This window comes from Haliaeetus albicilla, chromosome 2 (assembly GCF_947461875.1).
Source record: "Haliaeetus albicilla chromosome 2, bHalAlb1.1, whole genome shotgun sequence".
NCBI classification, from domain to species: domain Eukaryota; kingdom Metazoa; phylum Chordata; class Aves; order Accipitriformes; family Accipitridae; genus Haliaeetus; species Haliaeetus albicilla.
Window position 1 is genome coordinate 75128451 of NC_091484.1, and position 19737 is coordinate 75148187.

The 19737-nt window shown below is 40.5% G+C and overlaps 1 protein-coding gene across 2 annotated transcripts in view; it reads right to left on the reverse strand.

Moving 5' to 3' along the window:
- Nucleotides 1-19737, reverse strand: part of OXSR1 (oxidative stress responsive kinase 1) — a 93855-nt gene that overhangs the window by 15395 nt on the left and 58723 nt on the right. For both annotated transcript variants that reach the window (XM_069778277.1, XM_069778276.1), the window contains exons 6-9: nucleotides 10177-10286; nucleotides 6524-6625; nucleotides 4121-4254; nucleotides 1935-1983 (exon numbers count right to left, since the gene is read on the reverse strand). In XM_069778277.1, coding sequence (XP_069634378.1) covers nucleotides 1935-1983; nucleotides 4121-4254; nucleotides 6524-6625; nucleotides 10177-10286 — 395 coding nt within the window. The remainder of the gene's footprint in view (nucleotides 1-1934; nucleotides 1984-4120; nucleotides 4255-6523; nucleotides 6626-10176; nucleotides 10287-19737) is intronic.

Below are 19737 nucleotides of genomic sequence, written 5' to 3' on the forward strand. Positions count from 1 at the left end.
GCTTTATCTTACCCCTAAATTTATGCCTGTCCAACTGTCAAAGGCAGACCTCAAATGTCAGGCAGGCCACTATGCAGGAACCCTTCTATGCTGGAGTAACAAGACCGAGGAATTGGGGCAACAGGATTTAAAGGGACTGAAAAAACATACAGCACGTATGATGTTTAGAGAGAAAGTAAATGCAGTGATCACAACAGATTAAATACCGGGAAACTGCTATGATGCATTACAGTATTAAATTTCCTCTTCAGCAAGCTACTCTGGACGGGCTAACATGCGTGCTCCTGAGCATACAATTTTCCAACCGCTTGACTGCAGAGCCAAACTGCTGGCTGCAGGGGAAGCAGCCCAGGCAAGCACCCTGGCATAAGCACTGGGATCTGGCTGGGTATTTCACACCACACAAGTGAGGTTGGACAGCCCTGCCGTCTCTGCCCATGAAGTGCTCCCAGAACTTCCCTGTGATGGTTTCTTGCATGCAGGATGGAGAGCCTCAAGACACACACTGTCCCTTCCTGCTTAGTGGCTCTCAGCATTATCAAAACATACTTTTACATAATACAGACTGTATTTAAATATAAGGTTCAATATAGACATATAGAAGTTGGACTCTTCTGTCCTCAAGTTACAGCTGTCAGTTTGGCAGTGGCTGATGTAGGAAAAGTAATTTAACACTGAGTGTTAACTGACACACATTTTCACTTCGGGTGTCGGTTTAAGTATTGCCTCACTTACAATAATGTTAATTTTCTATCACCACATATGCTAATATGTTACTCTGCGGAAGCTTAACGAAAGCATGAAGGAGATTTTACACACAATGAAGTATAACATGAACCAGAACTCGCACAACCAAACGGAGAAAGGTCAGTAATGTGTAAACCATCTTGTCACTTTGGACACCAAGTGTGCATCCAGTATACAGATGCAGAGTATTCAGCTGCCTACAATCCCACCATGGGCAACGAAAACCTAGTTAATACTGTCAAGAGCCCAGACATCAGTTAAACTTGCCCTAAAGCAAACTCCTACATTTCATAAACTGGATCTCTCTCTAGACTTCCTCAGTTGCACTTGTTAGATTTCTGTCAACTTTAATAGGACATCCAGCGCCTGCACAAATACCTAGATGTGGCCACTTCCATTTAAGCATCTTAATCTGGGAGCTGAAAACTACTTTGATTAATTGGTGATGCTGCTGTGCTATCCCAGGTATCAGACATCTTTTTGACAGTTTAATCTGTGTTGTGCTATAAAACCCAGGTATTTTGATCACAAATATGACACAGAAAAAATAAGCAAACAGAAAACATCATCTTATTCCCATGGAAATATAAATTCTCCCTTGTATTATTTCTGTCTCCCTCAATAAGATCTTGCACATTGCATATGCACTAATCTCCAGGAAGTAATTACATAAATGCTCACTGGCAGCTCACTTCAAGACTAGAAATGGGAGTCTCCTACTATTTTGTATCACAGGATCTTCACTTTCCATAAGGCAACACAGGGTGAAATAGTTTTACGTAGCCCTCTGCACAGTGGGCCTCATTCACTGCTTTGCATACAGACCAGTTATAGAATTTACTAAAATATAAGTTACATTTACTGCCACAGAGACCTTTATGGTTGGACAGGCAGCCAGAATGGCACCATTACAAGAGAAGAAAAAAAAAACCCAAAAGCCACTGAAAGACATTTAAATGCTCAAGAATTTCTAGGTAATTTCTTTTAATAGCAGCATACACAAGGAGGTACAGAAGAGGGGGTTCATTCTGTTTGTTCACAATGACCCATTCAACTCACTCAGCTATGCTGGCCCTAAGTGAAACAGCCCACACTCATGCCAATAAAGCTGTCACCATACTTATCGTACTTCTGAAAAGTCCTCTCCAGAGCCTCTGCACAGATCAGTTTAGGAAGCGTTTTCTTACCTTTGCTTTCGTGAAAAATTTGTGTCTTAAGAGTTCTGCTGCTGTCGGTCTGTCAATAAAAACAGATGTAGAAAAGACAATTAAAAATGCTCCCTTTCAACACAACCATCTTCCAGGTTGCTGCAGCTTGTTGTAACATTTCATAAGGGCATCGGCTTCTCCTGCACAATTCCCCTAAAAATCAGTCAATGTATTCCAAGTAAATTTTACATCACCAGCCTTTTAAATACTCAGTGTATTCTGATCAAAGCCTATTCTGTTCAAAAGCAGTGAATAACTTGGGGGTGGGGGGGAGAAGTTGCTCTCATTTTGATGCTGAACTTGAGCCTCTCAGAGCCAGTTTGATAGGATCACAGAAACAATTTGCTCAAAATTGAAATGAAGGATCATCACCTACCGCAGGAATGCAGTACTCGCCATGTGCAAGTAAACAAAGTTATTTCAGAGATACTTTATTCTATGTGTGCAATTAGTTCTATTAAACACAAGTGAGACAATCAACCTTTCTCTAATAGAAAAGTAACAAATACAAACTATTCTCCCCTTTAAGTTAGGCTTTAGGATAAATGCTGGAAAGTAAAAGACATTCCTTGGTCATTTTAGAAGGAGCTTTCTAAAGACTCAGGCCTACATGAGAAAGTACCAGCTTACAGCATTTCCACACTGCAAACTGTGCTTAAATAGTAACAGAGTTTAATTAGTGACTTGCAAAGGCCATTCATAACAGGGTTTATTTCACCTCAGACTACTCTAACAAAAATCATCCACCTGCAAGGCAGCCCCCAAAATAATTAAAAAGCAATTGCACTAAATTCTCCTCTTTGAGAACCTGTACAATATGCATAAGCATTATCTGATTCTGCTAGTTGCTCCTTATGGGCCGACCTCCTGCTCCCATAGTCAGGATGATGACAGTGGCTGTTAGTGGTGCTTGAGAAGAGAGAAGGGGTATGTCACAATTCAAAGTGATTATGTTTAATTCTGATCAGCACACATACTAACCTGCAGGGATAGGATATGCTTTAGAAAGGAGAAAAAACATCATGCTGGGAAAAAAAAAAAAACCTGCTATCAGCATTTATCAAGCACTCCACTGGATTCATTAAGCATTTCAAGCGTAAAGCTTGTTAGAAGAGAGAGATCCCATCTCACAATGCATGAGAAGCCTTTGTTCCTGGATCTGTCACAAGAGGGAACTGAAAAATGTCTTCATTATTATTATTTTATTAAGGGACTTTTTCCTTTCCAGAATTAGTTTGCTTACTGAGTAAAAAAGAAAACTAAGAGGTATAAAAACTGATCTGTGGGAATGCTTGTTTCTTTACCTTTGCATTTTAAGGAACACTATTTTTAATGCAGGATGAATATTCCTTTAAACAGCTTCACAGACTGGCAAATGCTATGACTGTCCTCCACAGAAATACGTCCGAGCCATCCTATGTGACAGGCTGCGGATTTTAAAAAGTGCCATAGACAGCCAGACCCTCGTGCAACTTGGAACAGTGCCATAACATAATGATACAATGCTGTCCTGGGAACGACAACATATGCAGCACCCCCTTGGTAGTATTTCTAACATCACTGAGCAGTCAAGCTACCATTACAAGGAAGACTGAAAATGTCATCAGGTCACTTAAGCAATCTGTATTGATGAAAACATGGTGGTAAAATTCACCAGTGTTTTTCCTGATTTCCCCCCCAAACCAAATATTACTTATAATCAAGCAAGTCAAAACTACACTGAAAGCCTTCTTTGCACTGGCAAATTTTAAAAAGTTTATTTATGAAGCTTCGCAAGTAAACACATATTGCCCAGCAGGTAATTTTGGATTTATAAACACAGAGCAGTTTTGACTGGGAACAAAACATGAACTGCAGTCACCTGCTGGAGGTGGCAAGGGGGAGAATAGCACTACACACACAGTGGACTGGGATGCACTCATTAACCCAAATGGAAGATGTGTGCCCCAGCCAGGCACAACGCCAGACATTTATCCTTAAAAATAAGGACAGCCAAGAGAATTTGCTGCCACACAGCAAGATTGCTGTGTTCATTGTCACTGAAAGGCTGGATGGGCAGAAAGCGTACCAGCTTAAAAAAATATGGAATACAATGAGGTTTGTGGTTTTGTTTTAGGGTTTTGGTTTTTTTTTAATTTATTTATTTTGGTGTTACCTGTTCTTACCTTTTTTCAGGGTCTTTTTGTAGGCACGATGAAATCATCTTCCTAAATGATTTCCCATACTTCTTCAGCATCTCCTTATCTTGCACACCAGTTTCCAAAGATGGAGGATCATTTTGTAGTGTCAGCATTAAAACCTGAAAGAATTATGTCTATTGGCAATGAGATTTTTTCTTGACCTTTGTCAGAGGCAGATCTTGGGAACACTGTATTTTAGACAAGCATTTTCCTCAAGCATCTGAGTCAACACGAACTGTGATAAAGGTGTAGGCATAGCAGAACTTCTACCAGCCTTCCTCATTTGAGACAAGGAGTTGTGCAAGGCATTGGATTCAAAGGCTCTGTTTAGATCACCCTGCAGGTATTTCTTAGCTAAAAATGAAATTAATGTACAAGCAGAAGGGCAACACACAAAAAAAATATGAGGGTTCACTTCCATGTACCAATGCAACAGCAGGTGAAGACATTTCTCACACAAACACCCATCAAGCCAAACTGATTATTTCTTTCACATCACTCAGATATTCTGAAGGAAAGGAAGAAAATTACTCATTTCCATTTTCACTTGTCACCTACATACAGATGAATATCTATTTTTAGAAAAGGAAGCAGCACATAGCACATTTAAATAGCTTTCCACAGCTATATCGCTTAGGGCAGCAAGAGCCCATCAATCTAGCTGAAATTATACAGTCCATGACAGAATTCCCTGCTTTTTTTTCCCCCCCTCTCCTTGGAGGTTCACTTAATGCATGGGTCATTTTGCTGCGTAACAAAACTAATTTGCAATGAAGTACAGTTACATTCAATAAATAAAACACAGAAGTCCTCTTGCAAGCTGCACGACTGGAACCCATACCTAATAGAATTGGAGACTCAGAATTATTACCATATGACAACACACGATACTAAATAGGCGATCTTTGTATTCAAAGCTACAACCCATACATTCAAAACACAATAAACAGAAGTACAGCTTGCAGAAGCTACTGAAAAATGCTACCAATAGTCACAGCACAGAAGGAAGTATCAATGGAAACAGCAACAGCTAAACCAGCAACACATTTCCCTGAACTCCTCGCTGTTCTGCCACAACCACTGATACAGTACGAACTTTAACGGCATTTCTAAACCACTCAGTTATTCAACAGTCCCTGCACAGAGATGACACAAATCTTAAAATTAATTCTGTTCTACAGGAGTTAAACTAGTGCAAAGTCCTGGCATTTAAAGCAACACATGGATGAGCCCGTTCTAATGAGTTAGGAGCTACTGGATTCCCAAGTCCTACTGTAATTGCAGGGTAGGAGGGGATGGACCCAGGTCCTAGAGAGGTGACACCCAACTTGCATAGCACTCCAGCAGTTAAAAGACTCAGAAAAGGAAAGCTTGCCCCATGGAATGCCTAAAATTGAGGGACTTGGCACCCATAGGCCTCATATCCCAGGTAATTAGTCTAACCATAAGCTATGGGATTACTGAAAGGGCTCTCCACCCCCTCCTGTTTGATCTGAGGGAGCATGCATCCCAGGAGTAGAGGCAAAGTGGCCTTCAAGAGGGTGGGCCAAAGACGCTCAAAGTTTTGTGACTGAGACAGGACCCCATCAGATCTCACAAAGGGGCTAAAGAAGAAGATCTTAAAGCTCAGCAGAAAGGCAAGATGCTTCAGACCTTAACTGATGGGGTCAACTCAGTTAACTTTAAGATGTAGACTCCCTGAAACAGCAGCATGCTAGAAGTAGCTCCTGGTTCAAAAGTCAGGAAATAGGGAAAGTTAGCCAAGCTATAAGGCGATCTGAAGTTCAAAATACTTAAACAAGATTTTTGAAGTTTTGTCAGTCAGTGTTTAAATAAGAACATCTCCTCCACCTGAACTTCAGTAAAACATTTATGTTGCCAATACCACACCATTTCATACTGATGCAGTACTTTCCACTGGTTCAGTAATTGACAGGACTGTTGGCACTAAACGAAGACAGACATTCTTTTGGATAACTGGTAACGGGATTTCTAGGAGGTATCAAGAAGGATTATCAGTGCAGGAGAAGGAATGGCTCACCATCCCAGTGTCACTGGATGCCAGATAACATACTCTGAATCATTGCTTATAGCCTTAAAACATCTGCTGCCTTCAGAGGCTCCACTATTAAAACACACAGCACTTTCCTCAAGAATGGGGACCCTGGCAAGACTCAGGATCTAAATAAGAACGGTGCAGTTTCAGATAATGCTGATTAAGTTGCATATTTTTAAAAGGTGACTTCAGATAAATCCAAGAACATTGTGATCCACAAGTGCAATTTGAGAGGACAAACTCTTCAACTAAGCATGCTGGCCAAATTCTTGGAAACACCCAGAGAACACGCTGATCCTTTATCTTGCACAAGTATCTGGAGACCTGCTCACCTTCATGGGCGGGTATTTATGGTAAGGAGCTGCCCCTGTAGCCAGTTCAATAGCAGTGATCCCAAAGCTCCAGATGTCTGCCTTGAAATCGTATCCTCTGACCTGAAAAATATTAGAGGATGTTAGCATGTGCCTCTTGCTATCCCACACTACAATCCTTTTCTTTAGCCTATTACACATCCTTTTGCCCTTTCCTTCCTTGCCCCTCGAAATTGGAAAGAGCAGCACTATAGCGTTAAAGAGATGGAAAGAACATTTTCTCCCTCCTCTCCACCCAGCTCCTTATACCTTCGAGAAGGCGTTTTTGAAGTCATAGTCTGATGAAAATTATGATTCTGGACTGTGCAACTAGGACTGCTCTGCCATAAACCTCTCCATGTGTAGAGCATAAAGGGGCACTGGGTTAACCCAGACTCTGACTTCTACACAAAGACACAGAGTCATTAAACAGTATAATGAAACTCTCATAGTTAATAGATGGACTGTTATCCCCTTGGGACATATGCCTCACTACACTTTTAGTCAACCGCTTAATCAATCTGACTGCAAACATGCTCAAACCTGAAACTTCAGTACACACCAGCTCAGTAAAAATCCCCTCACTCCTGTCTACAGACTAGTATTTCCCTCCACTAATTAATAGTAGCTTCTGTACTTGACATTAAACACAGACTTGTTCAGGAAAATTTATAGCATTTACTTCCCCTCATGCACAGGAAAAAATATTTCATATGCCAAAACAGTTACTTCCTCATTATCATTAGGTAATATTTTGGCACTTGTTCTCTCCACTGCAGGAGAGAGACATTATGTACTAACTTCAAGAGCAGCTACAAAAATCAAAGCATTTTGGCTGCTTAGAATGGTTTGTATTTCTTCTCGCTAGACTCTGGAAAAATGAATATTGAATCAGAGCAAGGCTAATAGGGATATTGTGTTCAGCTAACCTAACAAGCTTTAGAAAGACGCTCATTGTGATAAAGCAAAAAACGTTCCCCAAACTACCTTTACGATGATCTTTAATTTTGACAAACAAAAAACCCTCTTGCACTGTTTTTCATATAATACTATAGTTGAACTGAAATTTATTACAGCAACAGGAGTTTTTATCTTGCACTAATTTCTTCAACTCTGTAGATATCATTTACATGAGCCTTAAAGGTCTGAAAGGTTTCTTGAAGTGCCTCAGTTTACGGATGCAGTGATTATGAACAGATTTCAAGTCATTTAACTGAAGAAGCACAGATATCTAGTATAATTTAAAAGAACATAGTGGAGGAAGAAATACACTGTAAGGGTGGCGGTTTTTTCCCCTCACACTATTTTTAGGTTTTCAGAATAACTTTGGGACATTACTTAGCTTTGTCTTTCAGTTAGTCTTGCAGCACATCTATATATACTGTACAACTCCCCATTTCCCACCAGGATTTTAACTGTTCAGTGGTTTGGGGTTTTTTTTTTTTAATTATATCATATAATCCTACTTGCAAATGAAAGCTGTGAAGTTCAAAACTGTCTACAGCAGTTTATCTTGACATCTGTCTAATCCATATTAGTCACAACCTTGCAGTTAGTTTATATCAACAACATTTATTTTTCTCCTCAGCTTTTTTTTTCCCATAAATCTGTCAAGTGAATGAATGTACATTAAAAGACAATGCCAGGCTATCATGTATTAACATGTTAAAGGAACTTAATGATGCTGAAGTAAACCAAATGGAATTGGGTCGATAATATCTACATAGCAAAGGCTAACCTACAGCAACCCCTTCGTCCTTTTTCCCGGGTTGGATATAGTGGCTCAGAGTGACACCTGCTGGAAGACAGCAAGATGATATAAACGGACATTGAAGGATTTCACATCAGCATCCAAAATACCTCCGTACCATCTAATATTTGCAACAAGTTAGATGTGCACAGCCCTCATGGAAGTATTGGACTCCCTAGAAAATCCACCTCCTTCGGAAACACATCTGTTGCATCAAGAACCCCTGCTTTGCCACCAAAACCTTCATTTCCCTTTTTTAGCACCCTCCTTAAGATCTTTTTTCCCCCTGTTGTCCTGCAGATTGCAGCCACCCTAACTGCAATGAGCCTGGAGCAGCACCATTAGGTCCTGGCCAGCCTGCTGTGCCCTGTTCACCAGGACAGGACAAAAAGGACAGAAAAGCAAGGGACAACTCTGATCTAGTTTTGGAAACACTGAACACTATTTTTTTTATTCATTTTTAAATCAACATAACAAAAAAAAAATCCAGAAGTACGTGACAGTGAAGCAGTTCAGAAGCAGGTCTGCAAAGACAGCTCCTGACCTGGGGAGTGTGTCTTGTACTCTACGGTAGTTACGACTTGTACTCTGAGGAGGTTGCAGGAGTGCTTCAACGCACCAGCCCCTCAGTGCCACCACGGGGAGCCACTGAAAAGGCCAAACATTGAAAAAGCCTTTCAGCAATAGTATATTTAAGCTACTCCAAAATTCTCTCAAACCCTGAAGAAGTTTTAGATATAGGAAAAAATGCATTAAAGTTCTACCACTGTTTTAGCTGCATTTCATTTTAGAGATACATATATTTGTTGGAGTCCTACTCAAGCTCCTCCTAAGCTTCAAAATATTTTATTGTGAACAGCAAGGAGAAAAGTAACAAGGCAGGTTTACTTGAATAAAAACAATGTCTTCCCAAAATATTCTTGTTAAAAAGATTTTTTGGAAGGAAAAAAGGAAAAACAGAAAAACCTTTATAGTCGGTTTTATTTCTGCTTGGCACACCTGTCAAAAATCAAACCCTGACTCCAGCCCTCTGTCAAACTATTTTTAAGGGGATGAGGGATAATTTTCAGAATGCTTATGGCAATGAACATCAATGCAACAGACAGCTACTGCAAATGCCCTGTCAGGACTGTGGCATAATTTTGTTTGTGGATCTTGCTCAGAAATGGGCAAAGATATTTTACATTAAACTAAGTTTCCAGGTGGCCTTCATCAGAAGTCATGCAGACAAAGCTTCTGTAGTTTAGTCTAGAAGTAGTGGAGGACAAAAAGTGACATATCTCCACCCAACGGGAAGTAGTATGACATCTTTTAACTAGCCAAAACAGCAGAGTAGGAAGGGGGAAGAGACAAGCATTCCTCAGCATTTACAATCCAGATTCTCACAAGCCAAGAGAAACTAAACACCCAAATAAAGTCAACTGCATGTTATTTTACTGTAATAACAGTAAAATAACCCCGCTCTGTCCCCGCTCTGACATCTTGCAATTAGCTACCCCAAATTCTTCTATTTACAAATGCAGAAGAGCACATTACCAACCTGTATATGTGCATATTTACCACGTGTGAAACTATTTATATTCTACCTCACATTTATGCAAGAGGGAGGGGCAGGTTAATCTTCTTTATGCAACAGTTGAGCTGTCTCATCCTCACCTTAGGTAGGAGCCTGAAGAGAAGCAACAGGGCAAAAATCTACTGAACACTTAATATTCCCCAATACAAGCCTGGCTGCAATAGGCAAATCAAAGAAAATCCTGTAGTTTTAAGAAAGCCTGACAGGATGCCAAATTATCATCTTAGCTTCAAGTAAATACAGCCCTTGCTGACAACAAGGAATTCCAGGTGCAGATCAGCTAAGAGGACACTAGGAAAAACAATTCACCTGTTCCATAACTTCTGGTGCCATCCAGCAAGGTGTGCCCACAAAAGTTTTCCTGACTTTATTTCTGGTAATGTCACCACCAGTGGCCAGAAACGCGCTAACACCAAAGTCTGAAAAGAAAACAAAACCAGATTGTATTAAGAACACATCCCGAGCAAACTGAAGGGTTGTCCCCTCTTTCCCCTCGTATTCCCAGCCATCTATTAAGTACTAGACCACACAGTTACGCATGAGGAGTTTCCTAATAAATGAAGAATGATAAAACAGTTAGCTAGGAGTGCTGGTACATGAACAGTGTGTAGTCCACCATTCAATTACTGGGGACAGCAGAGCTTTCAGTGCTGGCCGGCAGAGAGGAAAATTCCACTTTCCATTACGGCCCACTGGTCACATTACAGCATGCCTGCACTCCCCCCCAGCAGACCTGCTACTGTACAAACCTGCCTCTGACAGCCAGTCCTTTATTTACATTTGTATACATGCACAACAAGTAAGAACTGAACTTCTATTAGCATCCCGTTAATATCTGCAGCAATGAAGTCTGGTACGTAAAATGTTACGAGACTTTATAACATTTAACCATCCTAACTGCATCCTGCAGACTGGAGGTATCGGCCCCTTATTCTGAATGGTTTATTATCAGAATATGCTTTGCTTGGTAATATTCCATCGCTGAGATGCTCAGTGCTTTAACGGGAACTTGGACTGGCTCCCAGTGATACAGCAGCGTTACTGAATCGAGCAGCACATGCCGCTAACCAGCCCGACCATCCCAGAGGGAGCCTTGCAGAGAGGTATTCACACCCTGCACAGCATTATCCCCACTTGAATCATCTTTCACAAGCTGAAGGACGCTCAAGGATGCCCCATGCACTTGCTGGTAATTGTCTTAAAGTAAATAATTCTTTTACATGAAAACTATGCTTTCTAAGATAACACTGATGTTTTCTGCAATTAAGAATGACACAGAAAACAGGATCTGTGAACAGCAGCAGTAGTGTGCAGGGATAGCAATGGGGTACAGTATGTTTTTTCAGAGAAGAGCATTAAAAAAGATTCAGCAACCAAGTCATTCAAGAGAGGATGACAGACTTTCCTTGGAGAAAGAAAAAGAAATAAATCAGGTGACAGGGAAACTGTAAACACAAAACTGTAGAAGTATTTCTTCCTAGTTTGCTCCAAACTACACTGCTTATGTATTGCAGAATTATAGACCTGCAATGGGTCATTCTCCATAACTCAATTTTATCCACACACACACCCCTGCCTTTTTTTTAAACACAGTACAAGCAATCAAAATCTTGAATGCCATTTTTGAGATCGGTGACAGGCTTGGAGGATAAGTCTCTGAAATTCAAGGGCTATTTCACATAAAACCAGAACATTATTGACCACAATAGGTTTGAAAATTTTTGAAACTCAGCTGACATAGTTAACTGTAAATGCAAAGTCTTACTTGGAGGAGCCATGGAGTTACTCCATGGCTTAAGGGTGTTATCCTAACTGAGGAATCAACTGCAACAAAAGATCCCTCGTTACAATTTTCAGGCAATGGCATCCAAATGAGGACAGTCCCAAGCTTCCTTCTGTATCATGCCAGCAGTGCAATGAGCCCCTTCTCACCAGTCTTTCCATATTTGAGAAACACCACTGAAATTATCACTCAGAAGAATAAGATGCTGAAAGCTTCAAGCTCACTTAGGTTAGAGGCTTCCAAGTACAGGAACTTAACGCTCACTAAAATACAAGACATGGATTAGTGAAAGCTGACATTAAAGAAAGTTGCATAGAAATCACAGGGCTAAAACAAGCACTAGCAAATGCCTATCATTAAGGTTCAGCTTCTCCCCGATGCGCTGTCCTGTTCTCCTCCCTGTTCCCAGAGGCATCTTGTCTTCCTGCTAGCCTTGAAGTTTTAGCACGTTTAGATGGATCACTATCCCCATCAGCACTGCAATCTGTATTTTTCTGGAAATCCACTTTTTGCAACAGTGATTTTGCTTTGAGATCTTCCATGTGTGTATCCACCATTCTTGCTTTTCTCAGAAAACTGTATGAGCTTCCTAAAAAGTTCAGAGTAAAATTACTTGCATTTTACCGCTCATTACAGGAAGTCTCACAAGATCTATTGTTCTAGAGACAAAAGCATTTAGAAGTTCTTTTAAATAAGATAATACTAATAGAAACTTGTCCAAGTGCCATCAGCATATTGTTGTGATGTGCTGTATTTGAACTTGTGTATATTATCTTACCTCAAGTTTCCATGCAGTCATTTTGAGGGTAAAGGAAATGCCATTCAAAGCAAAAGCATTCCAGCAGTAAAAACACAAGTCCTTTACACAGCGCACACAGCATTCACCACATTTCACATCAAACGTGGGTTTATAAATTCCAGTTGGAAACTGTGCCCCTACATCTGCTATCTGAGGTCAGCAGAAAGCTTAAACAGAATTAAATTGTATTCAGTTACATGGTTGTTTTATTAAATGTTTTCCCTATTTCCCTCATTTACAGTGGGCTAAAATAGGCACAACCAGCCTGTGCAAGGAATGGCTTTGAAACCGTCTTCTCAAATGTCATCTTACTAACTTTATCCAAGTCCCAGCTATTAAGATAAGAATGTGCGTGCTCTCAAGAAATATCTGTAAAGCAATAAAATAAAATCCTAACCACAAGTTAGGGTTCAATTCTTACTTCTGAGCAGTTGGTACAACCTGTGTCTCATTCTCTCTGCCACTGTTAACTACCCTCAAAAAGGCTAAAATGGCACTAGGTTACTGCAAATTAATTTAAATCTAGAAAATAGGAAAAGTAACAAAATTCAAGAGGTATGATAGCTCAGAAGTGTTTACATTTGTACTCTTCTTTGGCAGCTTGTACTTTATATTGGCTCACTATGGTGATAACTGGAAAGGACTGAATCACCAGAAACAGGGAGGAAATGGAAATGTTTGGACCTGGCTTGCAATACCAGTAACCACTACTGCTGGGAATCCAATGACTGTCACATTCTAAAGGAGCCCCAAAATTGAAGACTTCCAGCAGTCTGCTAGCAAATAATAGTCTGCAGGATGTCTTGATACAAGTCGTAGGATCATTTTTTTTAGTTAACTTTTCTGAAGCAATGTACAAAAAGATTCATCTGCTGGACCTGTTTCAGTGATATAAAACAAAGACTTCTTTAAAAAAAAAATATATATAGATATATATATCTCCAGACTCTTGTATCACAGCAAAACCAATCCAGAATGAAAATGACAATTCTGCTGATGCAGGTTCTGCAGAAAATATGGACAACTTGTCTTTTTCAGTAGCAAGATCATGTGTTGCAAACCACATACCCTACAAAACACTCTAGCGGCAATGAAGTTGCAGGCTAGTGTTTGAAAAAGCATGGTATTAGGCAACAATTCCTGCTATTAAGGTATGCAAGTTGTCAAACTTGAAAACTATTCTAGCCACTCGGGAAATGCAAAAGCTGAAAGGAAAATTTCCTCTTACTATTCTGCGTTGCAGAAACAAAGACCCAGTCTAAACAACTCACCAGTGCAAGAACGCTTTGGCAGGACCACATAACAACAGGCACCATTGCTGCTATGTATGTCAGAAGATACATTTCTACAGTATCATAAGTTAGATTGTTTTATCCAAATCCAGGAAGTCAGCCATTAAAAATCATTTCTCCTTGGCCATCTCATACTGTAACATTACCTTAATCCTAAAAAGCCTAAGTACCTGCTACTTTGGGTAGCTACCTACAAGGTAGGAACAGGAGAAAGAAGACTGTGCACTAACTAGGACTGAGGACCAAAGCCTACTGACATCGGAAAGGCTCCTACAGAGTTTGGTGGGTTTGGATCAGACCCTAAGGCAGTTCCCAACTTCAGTGGGACAGAACAACAGAATAAACCAATCTTGACTTCAAACCACTCAGAGTTGTTTTTAAACTCATGTAGCCAAAATATTATCCCTCCTCAAGCAAAAATAACAGTACTTCAGAAGACAACACTAAGTGTTTTTTTCACTGGTCACCTTCCTTCTTGTTCAGTTGTTCATCAGAAAATATCCGCAGTTGTCCTTAGTGTTTTTCTGCAAACCTTACAGCTTTTAGAGCAATGAAGATGAATAAAAGCTGGCACGAAGAGGAAGAAGGCAGTAGTAAATAGCAATTTTGTGCTGAGAATGCAGTGGGTGGGAAGGCACCAGAGAAAAGGAAGATTAGTGAAGTACAAGAATCAAAAGCTTCTTTCCTTTTAAAGATTATTTGGTTATACAGTGGTATTGGATCTATAAATACACACTTGTTCTCCCAAATTCTCATTTGGAAAGGTAGTTTTCTACAGTCATATATTTCTAATCAATTCACATGCAGAACGGCAGCTTTATTGTATCACAAATTCAGCCTTTTTGCAATAATGTCAAGGCACATAAAAGGTGTATGAAATCCCTTTGCCGAGTAAACGTAAAGATCAAATCTGAAACCGAGCCCCAACAGTATGTTAATAAAGATACACTAATACTGTACAAAGTAACTTAAGGATGACAAAGCCCAGGCCAGGTGAAGCCACCGCCCTTGGAGAAGTTCACAAGTGGTTTCAACAACCAAATCGCGCAACGTCTCTTCAGGAAACACGGATATTACAAGTGACACGCAAAAAGTTACTTCACATCACGCTGCTGCAGTGGAGGCACCAAAACTCTCCACCAACCACAGAGAAAAATACTTTGGCCCCTTTTTTGAAAGGGAGAAGAGGCTCAGAGGTGTCCGTGATACAACACCAAGTGCTCAAGTCAGCTCTGCAATTGGCACTCCTCTCCCTGAGTTAGATTCATGTCTTGTCTTTGTTAAGGCAATTTAATCTCCCAAAGTTAGTTTCCTAAGGGAAAAGTGGGGGAATGACACTGCCTGCATCATAGCTCGATGTTTATGTAGAGCGCTATTTTAGTACAATGAATTAAGAGCAGTCAGGAACACAGCGAACCGGTGACAAGCTGGCATGGATTTGTGGAAAGTTACACAAATTCAGTTACACAAGTTTTGCCTGGCCTTAACTATCCCCATTTTATAAATAGATAAAACGAGAGGGGTTAGGCAATTTGCCCAGTATCAATTAGCAAGTCCTGAACAACTTCGTGAAATCTTAATCTACTTCAACCGCTTGGCAACACAGCCTGCCGGGGACACGGCAGGCACACTGAGCGCCTCTTGGAGTACATGTTGGGATAATAATCCCAACTGGTTTTAAAACCTGAAGATATCGTGTTATAGTCCCTACAACAGAAATATCCCACACACGGAAGGATGTGTGCCTTTCAACCTTCAGTAGACCCTTGCTTCTTCAGATTCAATCACGGAGGAGTGGGTGACAGCATTATTTAATATCCCAGTGGATAAAATCAGGGAAAAAAGATTTAGTGTGCACCCAGTCTCAGTAGGATGCTAATATTATGCCATGGTTGGAGAATGGTTCATACCAAGCAAGTCTCGTGCACCCTGGGGAGAGTTTCCCCTCAACCTCTCCCACCCCTTCCCAGCCTATCAAGACTCTCACTTCATTTCACAATAATTTATAGGGCCTGCACAGTTAAATAAACTGAAGAATATTAAGCCTTGCTTACTGTGAGAAGTCTCCTGGTTTATGCAGCAATATTGGTGCTGATGCAGTTTATATTGACAAAGAATGTTTTTATGCATGCAGCTCTCAGACTCCAGGGAGCCAATAAATGCTAGGGCAAAGAGGTTTTATGCTCTGATTAAAAAAAAAAAAAATTACAGTAATTGCCATGGAGAGGCTGGAACACAAAAGAACACTGCTATCTCAATTTACATTGCAACCACCGTCAGCACGGCCCAGAACAATGGTATCTGGGAAAGAGTCCTGCTCTCTCCAGAAGATAGATTAATTCAACGTGCAGGAAAACACTTCAAACTGAGAAAGCAATACTCTCTGAATTGTAACAGGCTCCGAAAACTTGGTGCCAAGCCACAAACCCAAGCCAGTGCCCTTGGGGGGTGGAAATAAATAAATAAATAAAAAGATGTTAAGACAGAAGCAAATAGCCTCAGTTTAGGTCTCCCTGGTCAGCTGGATCTGTTAAAGGCAATTTTATGCCTTGGTTCAGTGGATGCACGTTTTGAAAGCAAAAGGAGCTACGTAGTTAAAAATAGACAGAGCCGTGAGTAAAAATACCAAGGCCCAGGACTTGGGGAAGAGTTTGAAGCTGAGAGTTTGTACAGGCCTTTAGAGGAATTTTTAGAATTCCTACTTCCAGCAAATGCCCCTGAGCTCACAGATTTCTCCTCCTTCGTTTTACCTGTGCCCACCTCAGCTCGCAGTGCTCCCACAGCGGCTTTCACGTCTGATGCACAGCCACCGATTCAGAGTTACAAACAGAACCTGAGAAACATCGGACACACATTCATCAAGTTGCTTTTTCTGTTCAGCCTTAACAGAATTGTACAGCCCAAATTAACAAAAGAGGCTTTAGTTTTCACTGCTTAGAACTTATAATCCTGCAGCAAAACTACTACCATGAATTCCATACACTGAAAGTTTCCCAAGGGATTAAATTCACTGACATGTTGTGAAGGTATAGCCTGGCAGTGGGGTTTCCTCCACTACAGGGTTGAGCATTTTTTTCTAATCCTTGAAAGCAGCTTTGTTTTTTTTCCTCAAAGGATTTCCAGTTTGAGATTTACATTCCTCACATTTGCATTTAAGATTTATATTTCTTCTGAGACAAGAAACATGAATTGTGTCAAGTAGTAGGAAACACACAGGAACACAAGGTTGCAAAAGCCAAATATTGAATAAGGCCTTCTTAAACAGCTGTTCACAGGCAGTTTTGATAGAGGGATGGCAAAAGAGAAAGGAGTTATTATAAAAGAATTGAACTCATTCTTTCCTGCTACATTATTTGCATTTTTTTTATGTACACCAAACCAGCACCTTCAAGGGAGGTGCCCCATTCACCCTCAGGCTTCATTCCACAGCTGATCAATCTTTTTTTTTTTCCTCATGGCATCACTTTGCAGCGAAACTTAAACACATTTGTTTCATGGGAACGCAGTGATGTCATCCAGCTGATAATTGAAGCACTTAATGATCAACAGAATTATCCAAAATATGCATTAATATTATTGTCAAAGCCAAGTGCTTTGATCTCGCTGAAACAAAACTCACTTTATTGGGATTGGTCTGCTTCCAGCATTTTTTCCTCCTCAAAAAATTTAAAAGAAATTCTGCTATTTCATCCTGGGTCAGGAGGAAAGGAAGCTGAAGTGTCAGAAATTCCCACAGAAACAGAATCTCATGTTATGACCAGGTCAGGCTCTTCTCTAGTATTCAGTCATTTATTTTTGTTTCTTTCAAGTCATCGGCTGCCTTTGCAGAAATGAAAAGTGCTTCCTGCCACAGTGGGGAACTTGCTGACCTTGGTTGAGTTTAGTCGCTCTGCTGCATCTCATGAAAGGTTACAGTGTTAGTCATTTTGCACGTTCAGAGAAAAAATTTGTAAAGAGGGAACTTTGCACATCTCGCAATGTTGCTTTCGCAGGATATGCAGAGAGGTGGATTTCATCATTTAGATATTGCACATACAAACCACTAGTAGACATTTCAGTCCAGAGGAACATGTACAAATCACAGACAAAATAAATCCTCTGAAATTCATACAAGTAAGACTAGTCAACTTTAAAACTACTTATCAACTAAAAATTACCCAGCAGAAAAAAAAAAATATATGTGAATGGGTACCTATTACCAGTGAGCCGTAATAAAAAAAAGCCAAGACCTGGCACTCTTGTGGAGAAGAAACACAAGTAGTCTTCTGCTAGCCTGGCAGAAACACTTGAAATAACACTGCATTGCTCTAATGCAATGGCTATTTGCAGCCTCTCCCAGCACCCAGTCTAAAGCTCCATACAATGATAAATCCAAAGTGTTACATCTTGGCCCCACTATGGAAAAAACTGTAGGATTTTACTGTATAAAGTTTGGTCTTTTGAGCATTTTAGAAGCCACTCCCTACCTTCCATCAGCTGCTGCATGGGATGAATTATTTACACCTCATGAGAAATATAACAGCAGTCATTAAGAGCACTAGGAGACTTAAAAGCAAAAACAAAGCAACTTCAGGTTTTAGACAGAAGTCCTGTATTTTAGGTGTTATGTCCTGCAAAAGGGTTTATTGCCTTCTGCAGAGGGAGAAGAGCTACCTATAAAAAAAACATGCATTGCAACGCATTCTGCCTCCTGGTGGAAAATCTACACCTTCCATTCTAAGATGCAAATCCAGGCATAGATATACCAAAACAGTCCATATCTCTCAGCACTACACAATGCAACACCCACTTCTGCCTGACATAACAGTCATTGCCACAGGGTTTTGTCCCTTAACCCCCAGCACACTGGCTTGTCCCACTGCTGTGCCTCCACCATCAGGACCTTATCACAAACAGATATGGCTCTTTCCAATATGGGACTGAAAAAGTTAAACATGTACAAGGATGTTTTTTTTAAAGATGGCAGGACCAGACGTGAGCTCTGCCCTCCAGCTAGAGGTGGCACAAGGACTGGGAAGGCACCACAAGATTCATGGGAAGAGCACAGTCCTGGGAGAAAGGACAGTCGGAAAGGAATTGCACTCAGGATAGGAAAAAGGGGACACTGGGAAGAGGAAAAACAAGCCCCAGGTTCTAAATGTACTCTCCAAAGATCTTGCCTTACTTAATAGTCTACAATAATAATAATTCTTCATTTCTGGAAAGAATAGCAAAGTCTGTAGGAACATGTATGAAATAAAAGACTAGAAGAGTAGTACTGGGGGGGGACGGGACCAACAAACCACACAACGCCCTTTTCCACAGACATACGATCCATCCACACAAAGGACTGTTTCTAACATACCTATGTTGAAGCAGCTCGTGACAGCAGTGACTACAACAGACATTTTCTCCAGACACATCTGTATTAGCTAAAGCAAATGCCTTTAACAGTTTTCCCTACCCCGTCCCTCAGCTTGCACAACTGCTTCCAAGACTTTCAGTTCATCCCAGTTTGGGCTGGGTTAGGGCAGTCAGTTAAACATGCACTCTGCCACTCATTCAACTGAAGCGGACTAGGGAGCATCCACATGAGCAGTTTGACCAGCAGATCTTTGGTTAGGGCAAAGTTGCAAGTGACTTTTACCACCAGACATACCAGTTTCCTTCCGATGAATCTATTCACTGATCACCACAGTCCTTTTGAAAACCACCTTACACATCGGTGATAAATCAGTGAGGTCTGTGCAGTCCACTTCCAAGCCTATGAACTTGCTGTTTTAAAAAACTGACTAGCTTATGCCAAGAATTATCTGTTCTACTGATTCTGAGGATTTAACAGTCAAAGGATTTATTCATGCTGACTGCCATAATTCCAAAGAACAGTAATTTAAGATAACAAGATGTAATAAACTCTGGGTTGGGAGGTTTTTTTGTTTTGGTTTGTGGTTTGTTTATTGTTGGTTTTTTTGGTGGTGTTGGTTTTAGTTTGTTTGTTTTAAGAACTGTGGGGCTTT